Genomic DNA, 15,490 nt, shown 5'->3' on the forward strand with positions numbered 1-15,490 from the left:
TACACTGTGACAGATGTGAATTAGATACTGGTACACTGTGACAGTTGTTGATTTGACACTGGTACACTGATAGATGCTGATGATCACTGGTACACTGACAGATGTGGATTTGACACTGGTACACTGTGACAGATGTTGATGATCCCTGGTACACTGTGATAGATGTTGATCACTGGTACACTGTGACATATGTTGATGATCACCAGTACACTGTGATAGATGTGGATTGGACGGTATTACACTGTGACAGATGTTGATGTTCACTAGTACACTGACAGATGTTGATCACTGGTACACTGTGACCGATAAGAATTTGTCACTGATTTGTCACTGGTACACTGTGACAGGTGCTGATGCTCACTGGTACATTGTGACAGATGTTCATGATTACTGGTACACTGTGACAGATATGGATTTGATACTGGTACACTATAACAGATTTTGATACTCACTGGTATACTGTGACAGATGTGGATTTGACACTAGTACAGTGTGACAAATGTTGCTGATCACTGGTACACTTTGACAGATGTTGATCATTGGTACACAATGACAGATGTTGATGTTCACAGGTACACTGTGAGATGTGGATTTGAACTAGTACACTGTGATAGATGTTGATGATCACTGGTATACTGTGACAGATGTTGATCACTGGTATACTATGACTGATGTTGATGTTTACTGGTACACTGTGACAGATGTTGATCACTGGTATACTGTGACAGATGTTTCTGATTACTAGTACACTATGACAGATATGGATTTGATACTGGTACACTGTGACAGATATGGATTTGATACTGGTGCATTGTGACAGATGATGATTACTGGTACACTAGATTAAAGGCAACAAAATCCTCCTGCGCTAATAAAGGCAGGGAACCCTAATAAATAGCTGCTAACACTCTGACCAGTGTATAAATAATATAAAAAAAAGTGTAGCACTTCTAAATAATATAAATGTAAACACTTAAATAAAACACTCAATAACATTTAAAAAAACAAAGTGCCTCAGTCACCTATGTGACTAGTGAAAGTGATGAAAATATTAAAAATGAACATATAATCATGTGACAAATGAATATCGTGCTAAGGTCACCTAAGTTACCTATACAAGTGACGTAAATAAACAGAAATAATAAGGACCCTTAAATATGGGAATACAAACAAAAACAAGATAGTGCTACTTCAAATCACATAAAAACACTCTGATAGTCCATATATGAATTGATAGGTGTTTCATATATACATGCAACGTGCAAATAGTGCTTAATCTGTGAAAGTGTCAGCATACTTCTTCCACTTCAGCTGCAGTGCCTCCTCACCTCCTTTCTGTGACCCCAAAGGGCCAGAAAGCCTTCAGGATCACCTTGGATCCTTCTCAATACCGGCTGATATCACTCCACCTCCAGTATCTCTCCACTATAACCTCCAGGTCCCTCTGATAAGGTATTCTGATAGGTGCTCTGTGGGACAAGGAAGATTCCTACTCCACCTCCCTTCTTTCCACTGGGTTGGTGTTCTTTCTCTCTCAGCCCTCACTCCCTCTGCTCCTGGTTTCTGGTTGGATTTGATACTGGGGCACTGTGACAGATGTTGATGATCACTGGCACACTGTGACAGATTTTGATGTTCACTGGTACACTGTGACAGATGTGGATTTGACAGTAGTACACTGTGACAGATGTTGATCATTGGTATACTGTGACATATGTGGATTTTACACTGGTACACTGAGACAGATGCTGATGATCACTAATACACTGTGACAGATGTGGATTTCACACTGGTACACTGTGACAGATGTTTATGAATACTAGTAGACTGTGACAGTTGTGGATTTGACACCCTTACACTGTGACAGATGTTGATGGTCACAGGTACACTGGGTAAATGGATGCACATAAAAGCTGCTTGCATAAAAGGTAAACCTCTGGAACCTCTTCATAAATATATAGACAAAAAACTATGCAGCGCTAAAAGCAACAATAGATGCAATAAATAATATAAATCGTAGCCATATATAGTGAACAGTATAGAATGAACCAAATGTGAAGAAAGCACTCAATGACGCTAATATCATAGGTGCCCACTATCTTATATATAGATAAGTCCAAGGTTCATGTAGTGATAATGGTGACAAAGTCAATCTCTCTGAAATCAATACAGCATGGTGAAGAAATCAGTGACTCCTGTGGTTGTGGGAAATAAGTGTTGATTGCACTAACCAGATAGCGCAAATTATTGCGCATTGGAGTATATAAGGGACCTACTCCTGGTCATCTGGATCTGGAACACTGTACCATCAGGGTCATCAGATTAGCAGCATCCAGGTAAGCCACATCAGAGGTGGATAGCTCATCTCCGGGTATTCAGTCATCAGCCACCAGGGGGATCACACACGTTCACACATGCCCGATCAGCAGGAGTACCTTAGAAGTTGGGGGGGGGGGGCTCGCAGAACAAGATGTTGATCACTGGTACACTGTGACAGATGTTGATCACTGGTACACTGTTACAGATGTGGATTTGACACTGGTACACTGTGACAGATGTTGCTGATCATTGGTATACTGTGACAGGTATGGATTTGTCACTGGTACACTGTGACCGATGCTGCTGATCACTGGTACACTGTGACAGATGTTGATGATTACTGGTACACTGTGACAGATATGGATTTGATACTGGTACACTGTGACATACGTTGATCACTGGTACACTGTTACAGATGTGGATTTGACACTGGTACACGGTGACAGATGCTGATGATCACTAATACACTGTGACAGATGTGGATTTCACACCGGAACACTGTGACAGGTGTAGATGATCACTGGTACACTGTGGCAGATATTGTTTTTATACTTGTACACTGTGACAGATGTTCATCACTGGTACACTGTGACAGATAAGGATTTGTCACTGGTACACTGTGACAGATGCTGATGATCACTGGTAAACTGTGACAGATGTTAATCACTGGTACACTGTGACAGATGTTGATGATTACTGGTACACTGTGACAGATATGGATTTGACACTAGTACACTGTGACAGATGTTGATCACTGGTACACTGTGACAGGTGTGGATTTGACACTGATACACTGTGACAGATGTCGATGATCACTGGTACACTGTGACAGGTGTGGATTTGAACTGTGATAAATGTGTGGGGACACTTGCTCGGTAATCACTGTGTGAAAATGCTTCAAAACTCATTAATCTCAGCTGGCACAACACAGATCAGCTCTCCTCATAACTGGTGGGCTGTGTGTAAGGAGAAGCAGAGCCAATCTAGTAACAGGCTATAGTGTTTAAATTACATGATGACTGTGATTGGACACAGCCATCATGTGATCAGCAGGGCCAATCACAGTGCCCATCTGCCCAGCAGCAATGCGCTTTGTCCAAGGGACATAGGCACACTGGGAGTGTGCAGCTGTGTGGCCACGCAACCGTATATGTGTCCACATTCTGGGGGATGTGCGGGTAAGTCCACCCGTAACGGCACTTGTCCCACCCGGCTGTTTAAGTGCAGTGGCCGGGTTGGAAGTGGTTAAAGAATAAGCTTGTATTATTCTCTCCTACAGAAAAACTGTATAGTTTATTTCCCGGGGCTGTATGATAACTGGAATGGTGAGTCTACTGGATCATTAGAATTATTTCTGGTTTACATTATTTCATGGATATTTCTCCTGCCAATATAGTTAGGGATATCCTGAAAAAACTTTGGTAGGATACACAAAAGGCTCTTCAGAATCTTCATAAAACAACATACAGGTCCACGGTCTGTCCTCAAAGACACAGTCTTGGTGTTTGTAAGCATTTCAAAGAGTTTAGAATTATTTTACCACATTGGGTAATAAAAATAATACATCTTAGAATACAATAAAAACTACAGTTTGCCCCTTTTAACTTAAGCCAGTGGCGTATCATCCACAGGTGCAATGTGTGCAGTGCACACGGACCAGAGGGGTAATAGGGCACATTGTGTTCTCACCTACTCTACACCCATGGATGAGACACATCCAAGGCTCTGCAGCTATGCTTGTCACTGCTGCCTCGATTCTCAGTCACACACAGATCCTGGTGTTGCAGCTGAGAGCGGAAATCTCCCATGCCTGTAAGAGATGTGTCTGAGCCTGGTGAGGTCTGTGAATTTGGGGGAGGGAGGGACTGTGCAGATGAGCTTGAGGGGGCTGGGAAGACTGAGGATAGGGGTGGCTGTGAAGACTAAGGATGGGAGGGACTGCGAAGACTGAGGATGGGGGGAGCTGTGAAAACTGAGGATGAGGGGGATTGTGAAAACTAAGGATGGGAGGGGACTGTGAAGACTGAGAATGGGGGTGTGCAGACTAAGGATAGGGAGACTGTGAAGACTGAGGATAGTGAGACTATGAACCCTGAGGATGGGGGCCTGTGCAGACTGAGGATAGGGAGACTATGAAGACTGAAGATGGTAGGGATTGTGAAGACTGAGGATGGAGGGGACTGTAAAGACTGAGGATGAGGGGAATGTGAAGACTGAGGATGGGGGTGTGCAGACGGAGGATAGGGGGACTATGAAGACTGAAGATGAGAGGGATTGTAAAGACTGAGGATAAGGGACTGTGAAGACTAAGGATGGGGAGGCTATGAAGACTGAGGATGGGGGGGCTGTGAAGAGTGAGGGTAGGATGGACAATTGTGAAAACTGAGGATGGAGGGGGGCTGTATAGACTGAGGATGAGGAGACTGTGATTACTGAGGATTGGAGGATTGGGGGGAAGTGTGAAGACTAAGGATGGGGGAAGTGTAAAGACTAAGGATGGGGGGACTGTGCAGACTAAGGATGGGGAGCTTGTGAAGACTGAAGATGGGGAGGGGGGCTGTGAAGAAGGCATAGGATGGGGGGACAGCGAAGAATGACAATGGTGGGGAGACTGCTGACTTTCTCACTCCTACCCTTTATGCACTATATTGTACATTACACACTCCTGCACCATGTACACTAAATAATTTTCTCCAAAGTGTTTATTGTCTCAACAGTTGCTGGTTGGTAAGCATTCCATAACTATCTTCTTTAAGTTCTTCGATAAGGCTCAGATAAAATGTTAGATCTCTGACATATGCAAAATCATATGTAATGGAAGAGTTTGTTGTTTGATTGTGCTGAGGTTTATACATGTCTGTGAGACTCTTGCTTGTGGTACAGAAATCTAAGCATATTGTATAGGTACAAGACAGCTTTTGTTTTAGTTAACCATGTCCATTTAAACCCCTCCCACTGTTAATGCAATTTAGCTACACTCACCTTTTGCTGTGGCAATCTACGCGCACTGCATAGCTTTTAAAATTCTAGCAACACCCCGGCCACAATGAGAACCATACCCACTCTTTGCCGCAGTGCACTATGCATGCCACTGTTTTTTTTTTTAAATCAAGCAATGGGGTCAAGCTTATGATCACACACAGGTCCAGTGATTTCATAAAATGCCCCTGCATTTTATCAGCAAGTAATGTATTTTGAACTGATTTACTTACGGTTGTATAGTGTGATCACATGCAGACAGTTCAACAGCTGACGTTTGTATTCATGTATTCTCTTCACATGGATGTCAAACATTGAGTTTGGGTTGATTTTCACTTTATACTCATTCTCCAAATATCTTGAGAATTTCAGTTTATTTTCCTGCATGACACAGTTAATACCAATTATACAAATACGAGGATCCAGATTTAACATCAGTGTACATAAAAAGCAAGTTTAATACAGTTAAAATACTTAATTACCAAAATACCAAAAGAGAACAAACATTTATTAAATACATAAAAAAGGAATATACACTTTTTTATATAAAGTCGGTGAAAGTATTTGAAACACAAAGATAACAAAATTTTCTTATATTTACCTAAATGATTGTCAATGCAACTTAGAGCCAACAAAATTTGCATAGTAGTGCTAACACCGGAAAATGTAATTTCAGGGATAAATGAAACAGCACATTAGACAGAAAGAAAAAAGTTAAGTAGCAACTATTTCTACTGATTCGTCTCCCAGGTTTTACTACACTACAAGGGCATCAATACTTTTGGGAAACATGTTAAAATCTGCAATTTTTGCTAGTAATTAATTTAAAGATATGTTCACCTTTTGGAACATGTTACATATTTCACCCGTTTTAACCCCTCCACTGCAGCTAATTAAGTACAGATCATGATTGATTAGCTGCTTCCTTGGCTGACAGCTATGAACCTGGAAAAACAAAATACACATTGCTTCTGGGATTGTTAGTTGCAGGGGAGTTCAAAGAATGAATATTCCCTGATCACCTCCTGTTCTGTTACAACCATTTACTGCAGTACTGGGCTCCGCAGAGCAATGGAAGAAGAGTCCAGGAACCACTGCATGTGTCAGAGGGTGGAGGAATGGGGGTGAATCTTCAGAGCCCTGTAAAAGTAATCTCTAGAGGTGTCCAGATCACATTTACTAAAAGCCCTTCATTGGCTCTAAAAATCAATACCAGCCTTAACCTCTTGAATATCAGAACGCTTTAAAACATATAATTTTGTAGACAAGGGGTGAAACCAGCTACTGATGGGTTGCTGTGCTGAGCAAAATTACACTAACACCATGATGAAGGGGGAGAGGTACAACCCCCAAAACCCATATTTTTACAAACATTATTGGAGTTTGGACTTTTCATATTATACAGTAGTATGATGCTTCAATTCTTAGGGCTGGTTCACACCAGATGCAGTCCAGTGGGGTTTTTTTCTTCACCAAAAGAGCATGCACAGTGTTTTCCATGTATTTCAATGGCTCTAGTTCACACCAGTGTGTTCAGGTACAGAAAAAAAAGTAGAACATGCACCAGAACAGAGTGTAGCGTGAACTGTAAACAAAACATCCTGAGTTCGTTTTTGTGTTGTGAACTGTCCCTAAATTATTCACATTCCAGTGCTTTCAGTATCAACCTAGAACAACCAAACACCAACCAAAGTCAATTGAAGCCAGAAGTTAAAGTATATGTGAACCCTTACCTAAAAACAACCCATGCGGTTTAAAATAGAAATGAAAGGCAAAACATTTGTACATACATACAGTGTGTATATATATATATATATATATATATATATATATACACACACACACACACACACTCATAGGCCACTTTAATAGGTACACCTGTTCAATTGCTTGGTAACACAAAGTACTATTCAGCCAATCACATGGCAGCAACTGCATTTGGGCATCTAGATGTGGTGAAGACGACTTGATGAAGTTCAAATTGAGCATCAGAATGGGGAAGAAAGGGGATTTATTTGACTTTAAACGTGGCATGGTTGTTGGTGCCAGACAGGCTGGTCTGAGTATTTAAAAAAACTGCTAATCTATTGGGATTTTCATACACAACCATCTCTAGGGTTTACAGAGAATGGTCCTAAAAAGAGAAAATATCCAGTGAGTGGCAGTTGTGTGGATGAAAATGCCTTGTTGATTTCAGAGGTCAGAGGAGAATGGGCAGACTGGTTCGAGATGATAGAAAGGCAACAGTAACTCAAGTCAATATGGACAAAAATCTCTGAGGAATGTTTCCAACACCTTGTTGAATTTATGCCACGAATAATTAAGACATTTCTGAAGGCAAAAGGGGCTTTAACCGAGTACTAGCAAGGTGAACCTAATAAAGTGGCCGGTGAGTGTATATACAAACATGTCTAGCAAGTTTTAATTTTAAGTTACAGAGTGTATATGTATACAATACCTGTTTGACTTTGGCAATATCTCTGATGAAAGCTTCATCATTTACAAAGTTAAGCAACTTCCTCAGCTGGTCCAGGTTAGTTAAGTAATCCTCGCCTATACGCTGTAAACAGAAACAGTCTGTTTTAACTTATTTGTATTATGAAAAATTATGCATTTACATGGGAATTTTCTTTGAAATTGCTATTGGGGAAAAAAAGAAAACACAAAGGGAGGAACATTCTGTATTGCAGTAATGTATCTGATGGACCTTTATGCGAGTGAGGTCTTTGTAGGTACAAGTGTAATTATCTGGTAACATCATGAGCATGATAGTGTCTCTTGCTGACAACCTACACACAGGAATAGCTCTAATTACACTCCACACAAGAAACAGAATCATACCTAAGTAAGGCTACGTTCACACTAGCTTTGTCAGCAGGGGTCAGACAGGCATATGGGAAGCGTTTTTTTATGCTTCTCAAACGCCTATGAAAATTCTGCACATGGCAGCACAATGCTGTTCACACTGAAACGTTAGCGTTGCGTCACGGCAAAACTGGCGCCTCAAGGGATAGCATGCAGGAAAAACAGTAGAATCCCATCAAAACTAACAAGACAAGATTAATGAGATGAATTACCCATTAAGGGTTCATACTACACATAAAATGCACTGAAAATGCATGTACAGTAATGTACATTTGCCTTTTATGCATGCTGCATTGAAGTTATATTCACTAAATTGCATTGTGGAGGGAATGAGGCAAATGGAAAACCATTGTTTTCTACATGCTCTTGCAGTGACTTTTATTTAGTGTAACAAAAAATGGTGTAAACAAGCCTTAAAGATAAAATAACAAAACAAGCTTTTGCCACAATATTCATCTTCAATACAGAGATTTCTCCCACAATAATGATTTTACTGATACTAGATGTCCCTCAGTCTGATGGCCAGCTTCATTCAACTCTACTTCCTCTGAGTGCAACCAACGTCTAACTGGACAGTTAAAGAGAAGCAGCACAGTGATGAGCTCATCTACCTGTCGCTCTGCTTTATATTCCTATCAGCATGCTCCTTGTCAGCACACAAACTGTTTGGCTCCTTTTGCTGCTTCTTCCTCTCACACTACAACTCTGCAGTACAAGGAATGTTAGATGTGGATACCAAGTCAAATGCAGGTACTTATATTGTTTGCATTTAAAATAATAACATTAATGATGTATTAATGATTACAGAGCTGTTTTTTACATGTGCCTGGAGTTCAGCCTAAATACTTACCAAGAGTTCAAGAAGTACAATCGTCCTGAGCCTATTCATTCCTGAATGCCAATGAGCAGCTACATGCCTCAGTATTTCCTGTATATTTTATCCTATAGCACCCATCTCATGATTTTTTTTACTTGTCTTGTTTGCATATCTATTATTTTGTCTATCATTTATGTTTGTGTCTGTCTTGACTGTCTCTCTGTTCTGTTGTTATTTCTATATTCTCTTCCCCATATCTATTATATTTTATGCTTTCTTTTCTACATATAGCCTACATTGCTTACATTTTTTATCTTATTAGTTGTCAAAACATGTACTTACAATCACTGGGTGCAAACATGTTATTCAAAATGTATCTGCAAATCGCCTGACCCATCATTTGTTTTTACTTTATTGGTTTTTCATAAAAAAAAAACCTATGAGGCTCTTACAAAGGATGGTATGCCTATGTATAAAAATAAGGGTGTTTTTCTAAAAAAACTATCATCAAAAAGTATTTTATTACCATTGTGCTTAGGTTATGCATGAATGTAAAAGATTTTAAAAAAAAGTTTTATTTATTTAGGAAAAATACATTTCTATGCCAGTTGCACCTAGAGAGGAAAGTGTATGGATGATGAAACTAGAAAGAACAATTTATGGGGGGGCTTCACAAAGGAGTAGCAATAAGTACAAAAGTAGACTACCAAACCAATGAAAAAAGATGGGTGCAGAATGTAGCCTGAAAATGGCATTATTTTTGGCAAAAACATTTCTATTTCAAGTATCAGAACTTCAGGTAGACTGTTCTCTAATCCCTTCCATCACATCCAGCCTTTGCTTTGTAAGCCAATGCTATAGATTTGAACAGCCATGAAGCAGTAACTCATATGGATGTCTTTCTATCTTTGCTTGCACCGGAACAATAAACAGGTGACCTAGAGATCTGCTGTTATTTGTAGCCTCTATGTAAGACTGAAGATTTCTGCCAAAGTTTACCTGGCTTACTTGTTGACTGTATGCAGACAAAAATTTAGAAATCACAATTTATTGTTTCAGATGGAAGTTGGAACCAATACAACTCTGATAGGCAAAAAGGTTGATAAACGGCTCTCTGCTTTCAGTCACCCTCTTTGCAGACATGATCACAACTAGGGATGTGCTACGTGTTTGAGTCGAATGTATGTTTGACTCGAACATTGGGTATTTGAGTGTTCGCGGAACACTGTAATGGTAAAGGCGTTTGGTGGGAAGTGTGCTTGCGTGCCCCACAATGCAATGTGGTCAGGTGCCATGCTTTGGCCAATCACAGCTGAGTTCACAGGAAGAGTCATAATTGGCCAAAGTCCACACCCCACACTATATAAGGCTGCTGACACAGCAGCCATGTGTAGTGTGTTGGTGGAGTTAGATAGGTGAGGATAGTTAGTGGTGTGTTAGGAGACAGTGTAGTGAGTGTAATGCAGTGTTGTGGAGCAGTGTTGCGGTGACAGTGTGTTCTTTTTACAACACTTCTGCATCACTGCTATTTCCATTTTTTTTATTATTGTGATTTTTTTTTTTTGTCAGCATCAGGTTCTGTTGCTGCATCTGTAGTGTTCCCTGCAGTCCCTGTAGTCTTCTTCATCAGCAGTGGTTTCCTTTTTTTTAAATTTATGTTTTTAAATTTTTTTTTGGCTGCAGCACTAACACCATTTACGGCATAATTTCTGTTCTCCCCTTCTGCGTCGCAGGTATTCCTCCTTCTGCATCAGCAGTGGTTCAGCTTTTTTTTTTCACTGCTTTGGGCAAAAAAAATGCTGCCCCTATTTTCTATTAAAAAAAACCCCAAAACAGCAAAAAACTATTTATAGTGCATCAAGCACAAACATATTGCACCCAAGCACCAAAATCCCATCCCACATTAAAAAATAAAGTTATATAAATCCCCTACAAAAATCTCCATCATGTCCGAAAGGTCAAGACGGAGAGGAAGCTGCTCACAGGCAGCTAAGAGAGAGCAAGCAGCCTCTGTGTCCACAGTCAAAGTGGAGGTCGTGAACATGGTGTATCCTCTGCAGGCAGGGTACGCTTGTCCTTTTTTTCTGGTGCTGACTGTGTTATCGAGCCACGACATACAGAAGAGGTGATGGAGTGGATAACTTAGCCATCCTCATCTTCTTCATCCCGTCACCCAGGCTCATACTATTTTTCCTTCCACCACAGCTGCTAAAGCTGTCTATTCCACAGGCTCCTTGTCCATCACAGCTGCTCCTTCCATAGCCCCACCATCATGCACGGAGGAGTCACTGAAATTATTTGGTCATAGTATCAGTTACATGCTGCTGGAGGATGAGTAGCAATTTGAATGCTCCGATGTTGGTTCCTAGGTTGAGGAAAGGAGTGACGTGAACCTAGAGAGAGGGGGTGCCACTGAGGGAAAAGCAATTGGCAGTCATGTTCCCCCAGCCACAGCATACTGCCAAGTTGGCTCCAGTGATGAGGAGGAAGGGGATGATGAGGTCTCAGACTGTACTTGGGTGCCTGAGAGAACAGAGGAGGAAAGTGAGGAGGAGGCACAGCTCCAACGAGGCAGAAGCAGCACCAACTGTTTGCCTGCCAAACACCCCACAATGCACTATGCCCCCCCCCCAAAAAAACCCAAAAAAATTAAATAAAGAATAATTTAAACAAAAAATACATTTAAAAAACAGCATGGGGTCCCCCCCAAACCTTACCAGACCCTTTAGGTCTGGTGGGAAGGTTAGGAGTGACCCCACAGTAAATTTATTTTTTTTAAAGTGCATGGAGTTCCCCCTAAAAGCCATACCAGACCCTTTAGACCTGAATATAAAGGAATACAGCGAGCGCTCATATATTCAGCTGTTAGAACACTCAAAGGAATCACCAAAAGCTTGTAACATAAATCATATAAGTATAGTGCAGCGCTGCGATTTGAATAAAATATAATAAATGGATAATAATATATGGATGTATATAAAGTTCATGAAATCTTCATAAATATACAGAAAATCTGAAAGGAACTTGAAGTGAAAGTCTTCCTTATATTAAATAGGTGACTGGAACTGTATAGAAAAAATGCGCACTCACTGACCGTGCATTAAATATGCGCATGTATATGACCATCAATCCAGGTAATCAGCAAAACACACGATACATCTCTCACAGGTAGATCATCAGCCTTGGGTGTAGTGATATACAGCAGGACTCAGAGAGCATTCTGAACCAGTGAATGGACAGCCTAGGTGAATGAGCTCCCTCTTCTGGATGCAGGGCACACTGGGAACCACTTGCTGTAGATCTGAAACCCTCAGAAAGAGGGTCAAAACAAAGAGGGAGTGCCAATAGTGTAGTAGGTTCAAGCTTCACTTCAAGTTCCTTTCAGATTTTCTGTATATTTATGAAGATTTCATGAACTTTATATATATCCATATATTATTATCCATTTATTTATATTTTATTCAAATCGCAGCGCTGCACTATACTTATATGGGACCCTTTAGACCTGTTTTTGTTTTGTTCCTAATAAAAATGTAATTAAAAAAAAAAAATCAGTCCTGCTTCAGCCGGTTCTTTACATTGTACAGATGTGCAACTTTGCAGATAGTTTAGGGGACCCCCCAGGCATGATATTTAAAATAATTTTTCAATAATTTTTTTTACTGTAAGCAATGAAAAATGACTTCCCTTTAAAAACAGTATTTTGTTTCACTGATTCATGTCCCTCAGGGGAGTACCAGAGTCCCCATATCCCTTTTATGGCCAATACCTTGTATATAAGCCTTCAAAATGGGGACTTTTGAATTTACAATTTCGAGTCCCATAGACTTGCATTATGTTCGATGTTCAGGGTGAACTTTTGTTAGGTTTGAATGTTCTACCGTGAACTGAACCAGGGGGTGTTTGGCCCATCCCTAATCACAAACAGAAAGGCTGTTATTAGAGCAAGATGCCATTGGGAAACCTTCTGTCTAAAGACACCAGAAGCCAGGAAATCAAATCTAGAACTAATGGTAAGCTATTTGGGGAAAAAAACAGCTTTCTTGGTAGCCTCAGAATTATTACTGCTGAAAATGCTGATATAGCTGAGACATGGCATTTCAGTGTTCTAAGACTAAGACCCACGTCCACACATTGTTTTAGGAAATCCAAGATAATATGAACCTGAAAGTTTGCAGTGGAGGACCCCTGGGAGAGTGCAAATTGTTGAAATTGTTTCCAAACTCCATTATGAGTGTTGTTAGTGTTACTTTTTCTGGACTTCAGAGGGGTTTGACAAGATGACTGGCTTTTCCCTTTCAAAATCCATGCCATCAGGCAGAGTCTTTTAGCAACTAGATGGGAATATGGTCCCCTGAAAGTGGATAGCGAAGGCTTGTCAGCAATGGAAAAGGCTCTTGAGTGTTCAGCTGTAGCAGGAGTGGATACTACAGATGCTTTAACTAGTTGAGAATACCCAGTACTAAGATCTCTGCCCTCCAAAGTATTTTCATGAATTTGAATATTAGAGAAATAGGAAGGAAGTTGTATATTGACTGGAATTGTCAGTCCATGGTCTGGGTATTTGTCCTCAAGTAAGCAAAACTTTGTTAGCTTGGCATTTACTAGGGATGCAGAAAAGACCATCTCTGGAAGAAATAACAAGTATATTACTTTCATGAACAGTCAGTCTTCAGCTCTCTGCCCCTCCAACCACTTACTGAAGCACTGGGCTGTGGAGGGGGCAGGAGGGGTTGGCTCAGGCTCTTGACGAATCAGTGAGAGACTGAGCCAGGTGCCGGTCCAGAGTTCAGGGTGGATCCCAACCATATGGTTAGGATCTTTTCAGGGTCTGGACTGGCTCTGTGACATCAGCCGACAGCAGACTTTAGCCCGCTGTCAGCTGAAAACGGGTCTTAGGAGTGCAGAGCTAACTGCACTCCTGTGATCCATAGAAGTATAGCCAAAAGAGCTTTGGTTATACTTTTCATTTAAGTATTTCTTTTACTTTTGAGTTTCTTCTGCCTATCCCCCCTAAAAAAGGGCCTGTCTGTCTGATTTAACAAAAGGTTGTATTGCGATGAAGTCTCTTTGGAAGAGGATTTACTGAAGTCATATGGCTCAGGCTTCTCTTGAGATGATTTTCTCAACATGAGGAACTGTGACCTGGGAAATGCTTAATTTCCTTTGTTGACAGCTGACTTGAAATTGTGAAACTTTTCAGGATTTTTTGGGAAACATGTTTCATCAAGCAAACCACCTGTAGGTTGTCTGCTTCTTTATCCCACGAAGCTTCCAAGAAAAAGTTATCATGTGCACTCTTTCCTGGGGGAGCTAAGTTAAGGCAGACCCAACAGCCATCAGGGTGAGGCTGGCAATGATAATTTATCTCATAAATTCTCATAAGAGAAGGATGGAGACCTTGATATTCACTCCCTGCATTGTTGATAAGAAAATACCAATCTCTGATTGATGGTCTACATCTTGCAGAGGTTGAATCATCAAGTCTGTTTCTGGAGAGTGCAGAGATCTAAGGTCAGAGCTGGCAGGGCTGAAAAATAATAATGTATCAGATAAATCATAGATTTAGCAGGAACAGGTATGTTAGAAGCAGACACTTCTGGGCTGTTCCTTTGGAGGGACAAAGAGCAATAAACACCTCGCACTAGTATGCCAAGGCTGCAAAATGGAAGTCATATCTGGGTCTTGGGCAGTGTGCAACAAAACGGGGCAGAATGGTAGCAGTTCTTGGCTTTAAAAAAAAGAAGGATGCTAATGAGGCCCTCTGGAATAGGCTGGGGTCACGGAAGCTCTGTCCACTGAAAGTCCTGTCTGGAACTCAGCATGTGTACCACACAGCAGAAATGCCAAGCCAAGCTTGGGATGCTAATTTCCATGCCCTACAACATTTCACAAAGGTGGAGATGCACCTAACATACAGTTGTGGCCAAAATTATTCAACCCCCAATGCTGTAAAGGGGTTTAGGGACTATAGTGTACATTTGGAATTGTATTCAGAATCAAATCCTACAAGGACGTTGTAACTACCCAAATGCAACTAAAATGACATCAATTGTTTATGTAATACAGTAGTAAATGGTTCTTATGTGGTTTCTTCATTGCCACAATTATTCAACCCCTTAAAGACTACCACTCTGAAGAACAGAGGTTCATACAGGTGCTTTCCATCAGGTATTGAAAACACCTGTGGATGTCACCGAGCAGCAATCAAGCATAATAAGCACCAATTAGGCAGCTTTAAAATGACTGTGATACTCAGCTCCTTCTAGACATTTACTGGTGTGGTTACAAACATGGTGAAGGCAAGAGAATGGTCCAGGAAGACAAGAGAAGAGGTGATTTCTCTTCACAGGAAGGGCAATGGCTATAAGAAGATTGCAAAGATGTTAAACATACCAAGAGACACCTTAGGAAGCATCATTCGCAAATTCAAGGCAAAGGGCACTGTTGAAACGCTACCTGGTCGTGGCAGAAAGAAGATGCTGACTTCGACTGCTGTGCGCTACCTGA

General features: G+C 40.8%; 1 protein-coding gene across 1 annotated transcript in view; it reads right to left on the reverse strand.

Annotated features, from left to right (window-relative positions):
* PYGM (glycogen phosphorylase, muscle associated) overlaps positions 1-15,490 on the reverse strand; it is a 580,472-nt gene that overhangs the window by 119,026 nt on the left and 445,956 nt on the right. Inside the window, exons 13-14 of the mRNA XM_089681655.1 lie at positions 7,757-7,858; positions 5,532-5,679 (exon numbers count right to left, since the gene is read on the reverse strand). Of these exons, the coding sequence (XP_089537781.1) occupies positions 5,532-5,679; positions 7,757-7,858 (250 nt within the window). The remainder of the gene's footprint in view (positions 1-5,531; positions 5,680-7,756; positions 7,859-15,490) is intronic.

Source organism: Staurois parvus, unplaced genomic scaffold (genome assembly GCF_062004578.1).
Source record: "Staurois parvus isolate SC_StPar_1 unplaced genomic scaffold, SC_StPar_1.0 ptg000275l, whole genome shotgun sequence".
Taxonomy (NCBI): Eukaryota; Metazoa; Chordata; class Amphibia; order Anura; family Ranidae; genus Staurois; species Staurois parvus.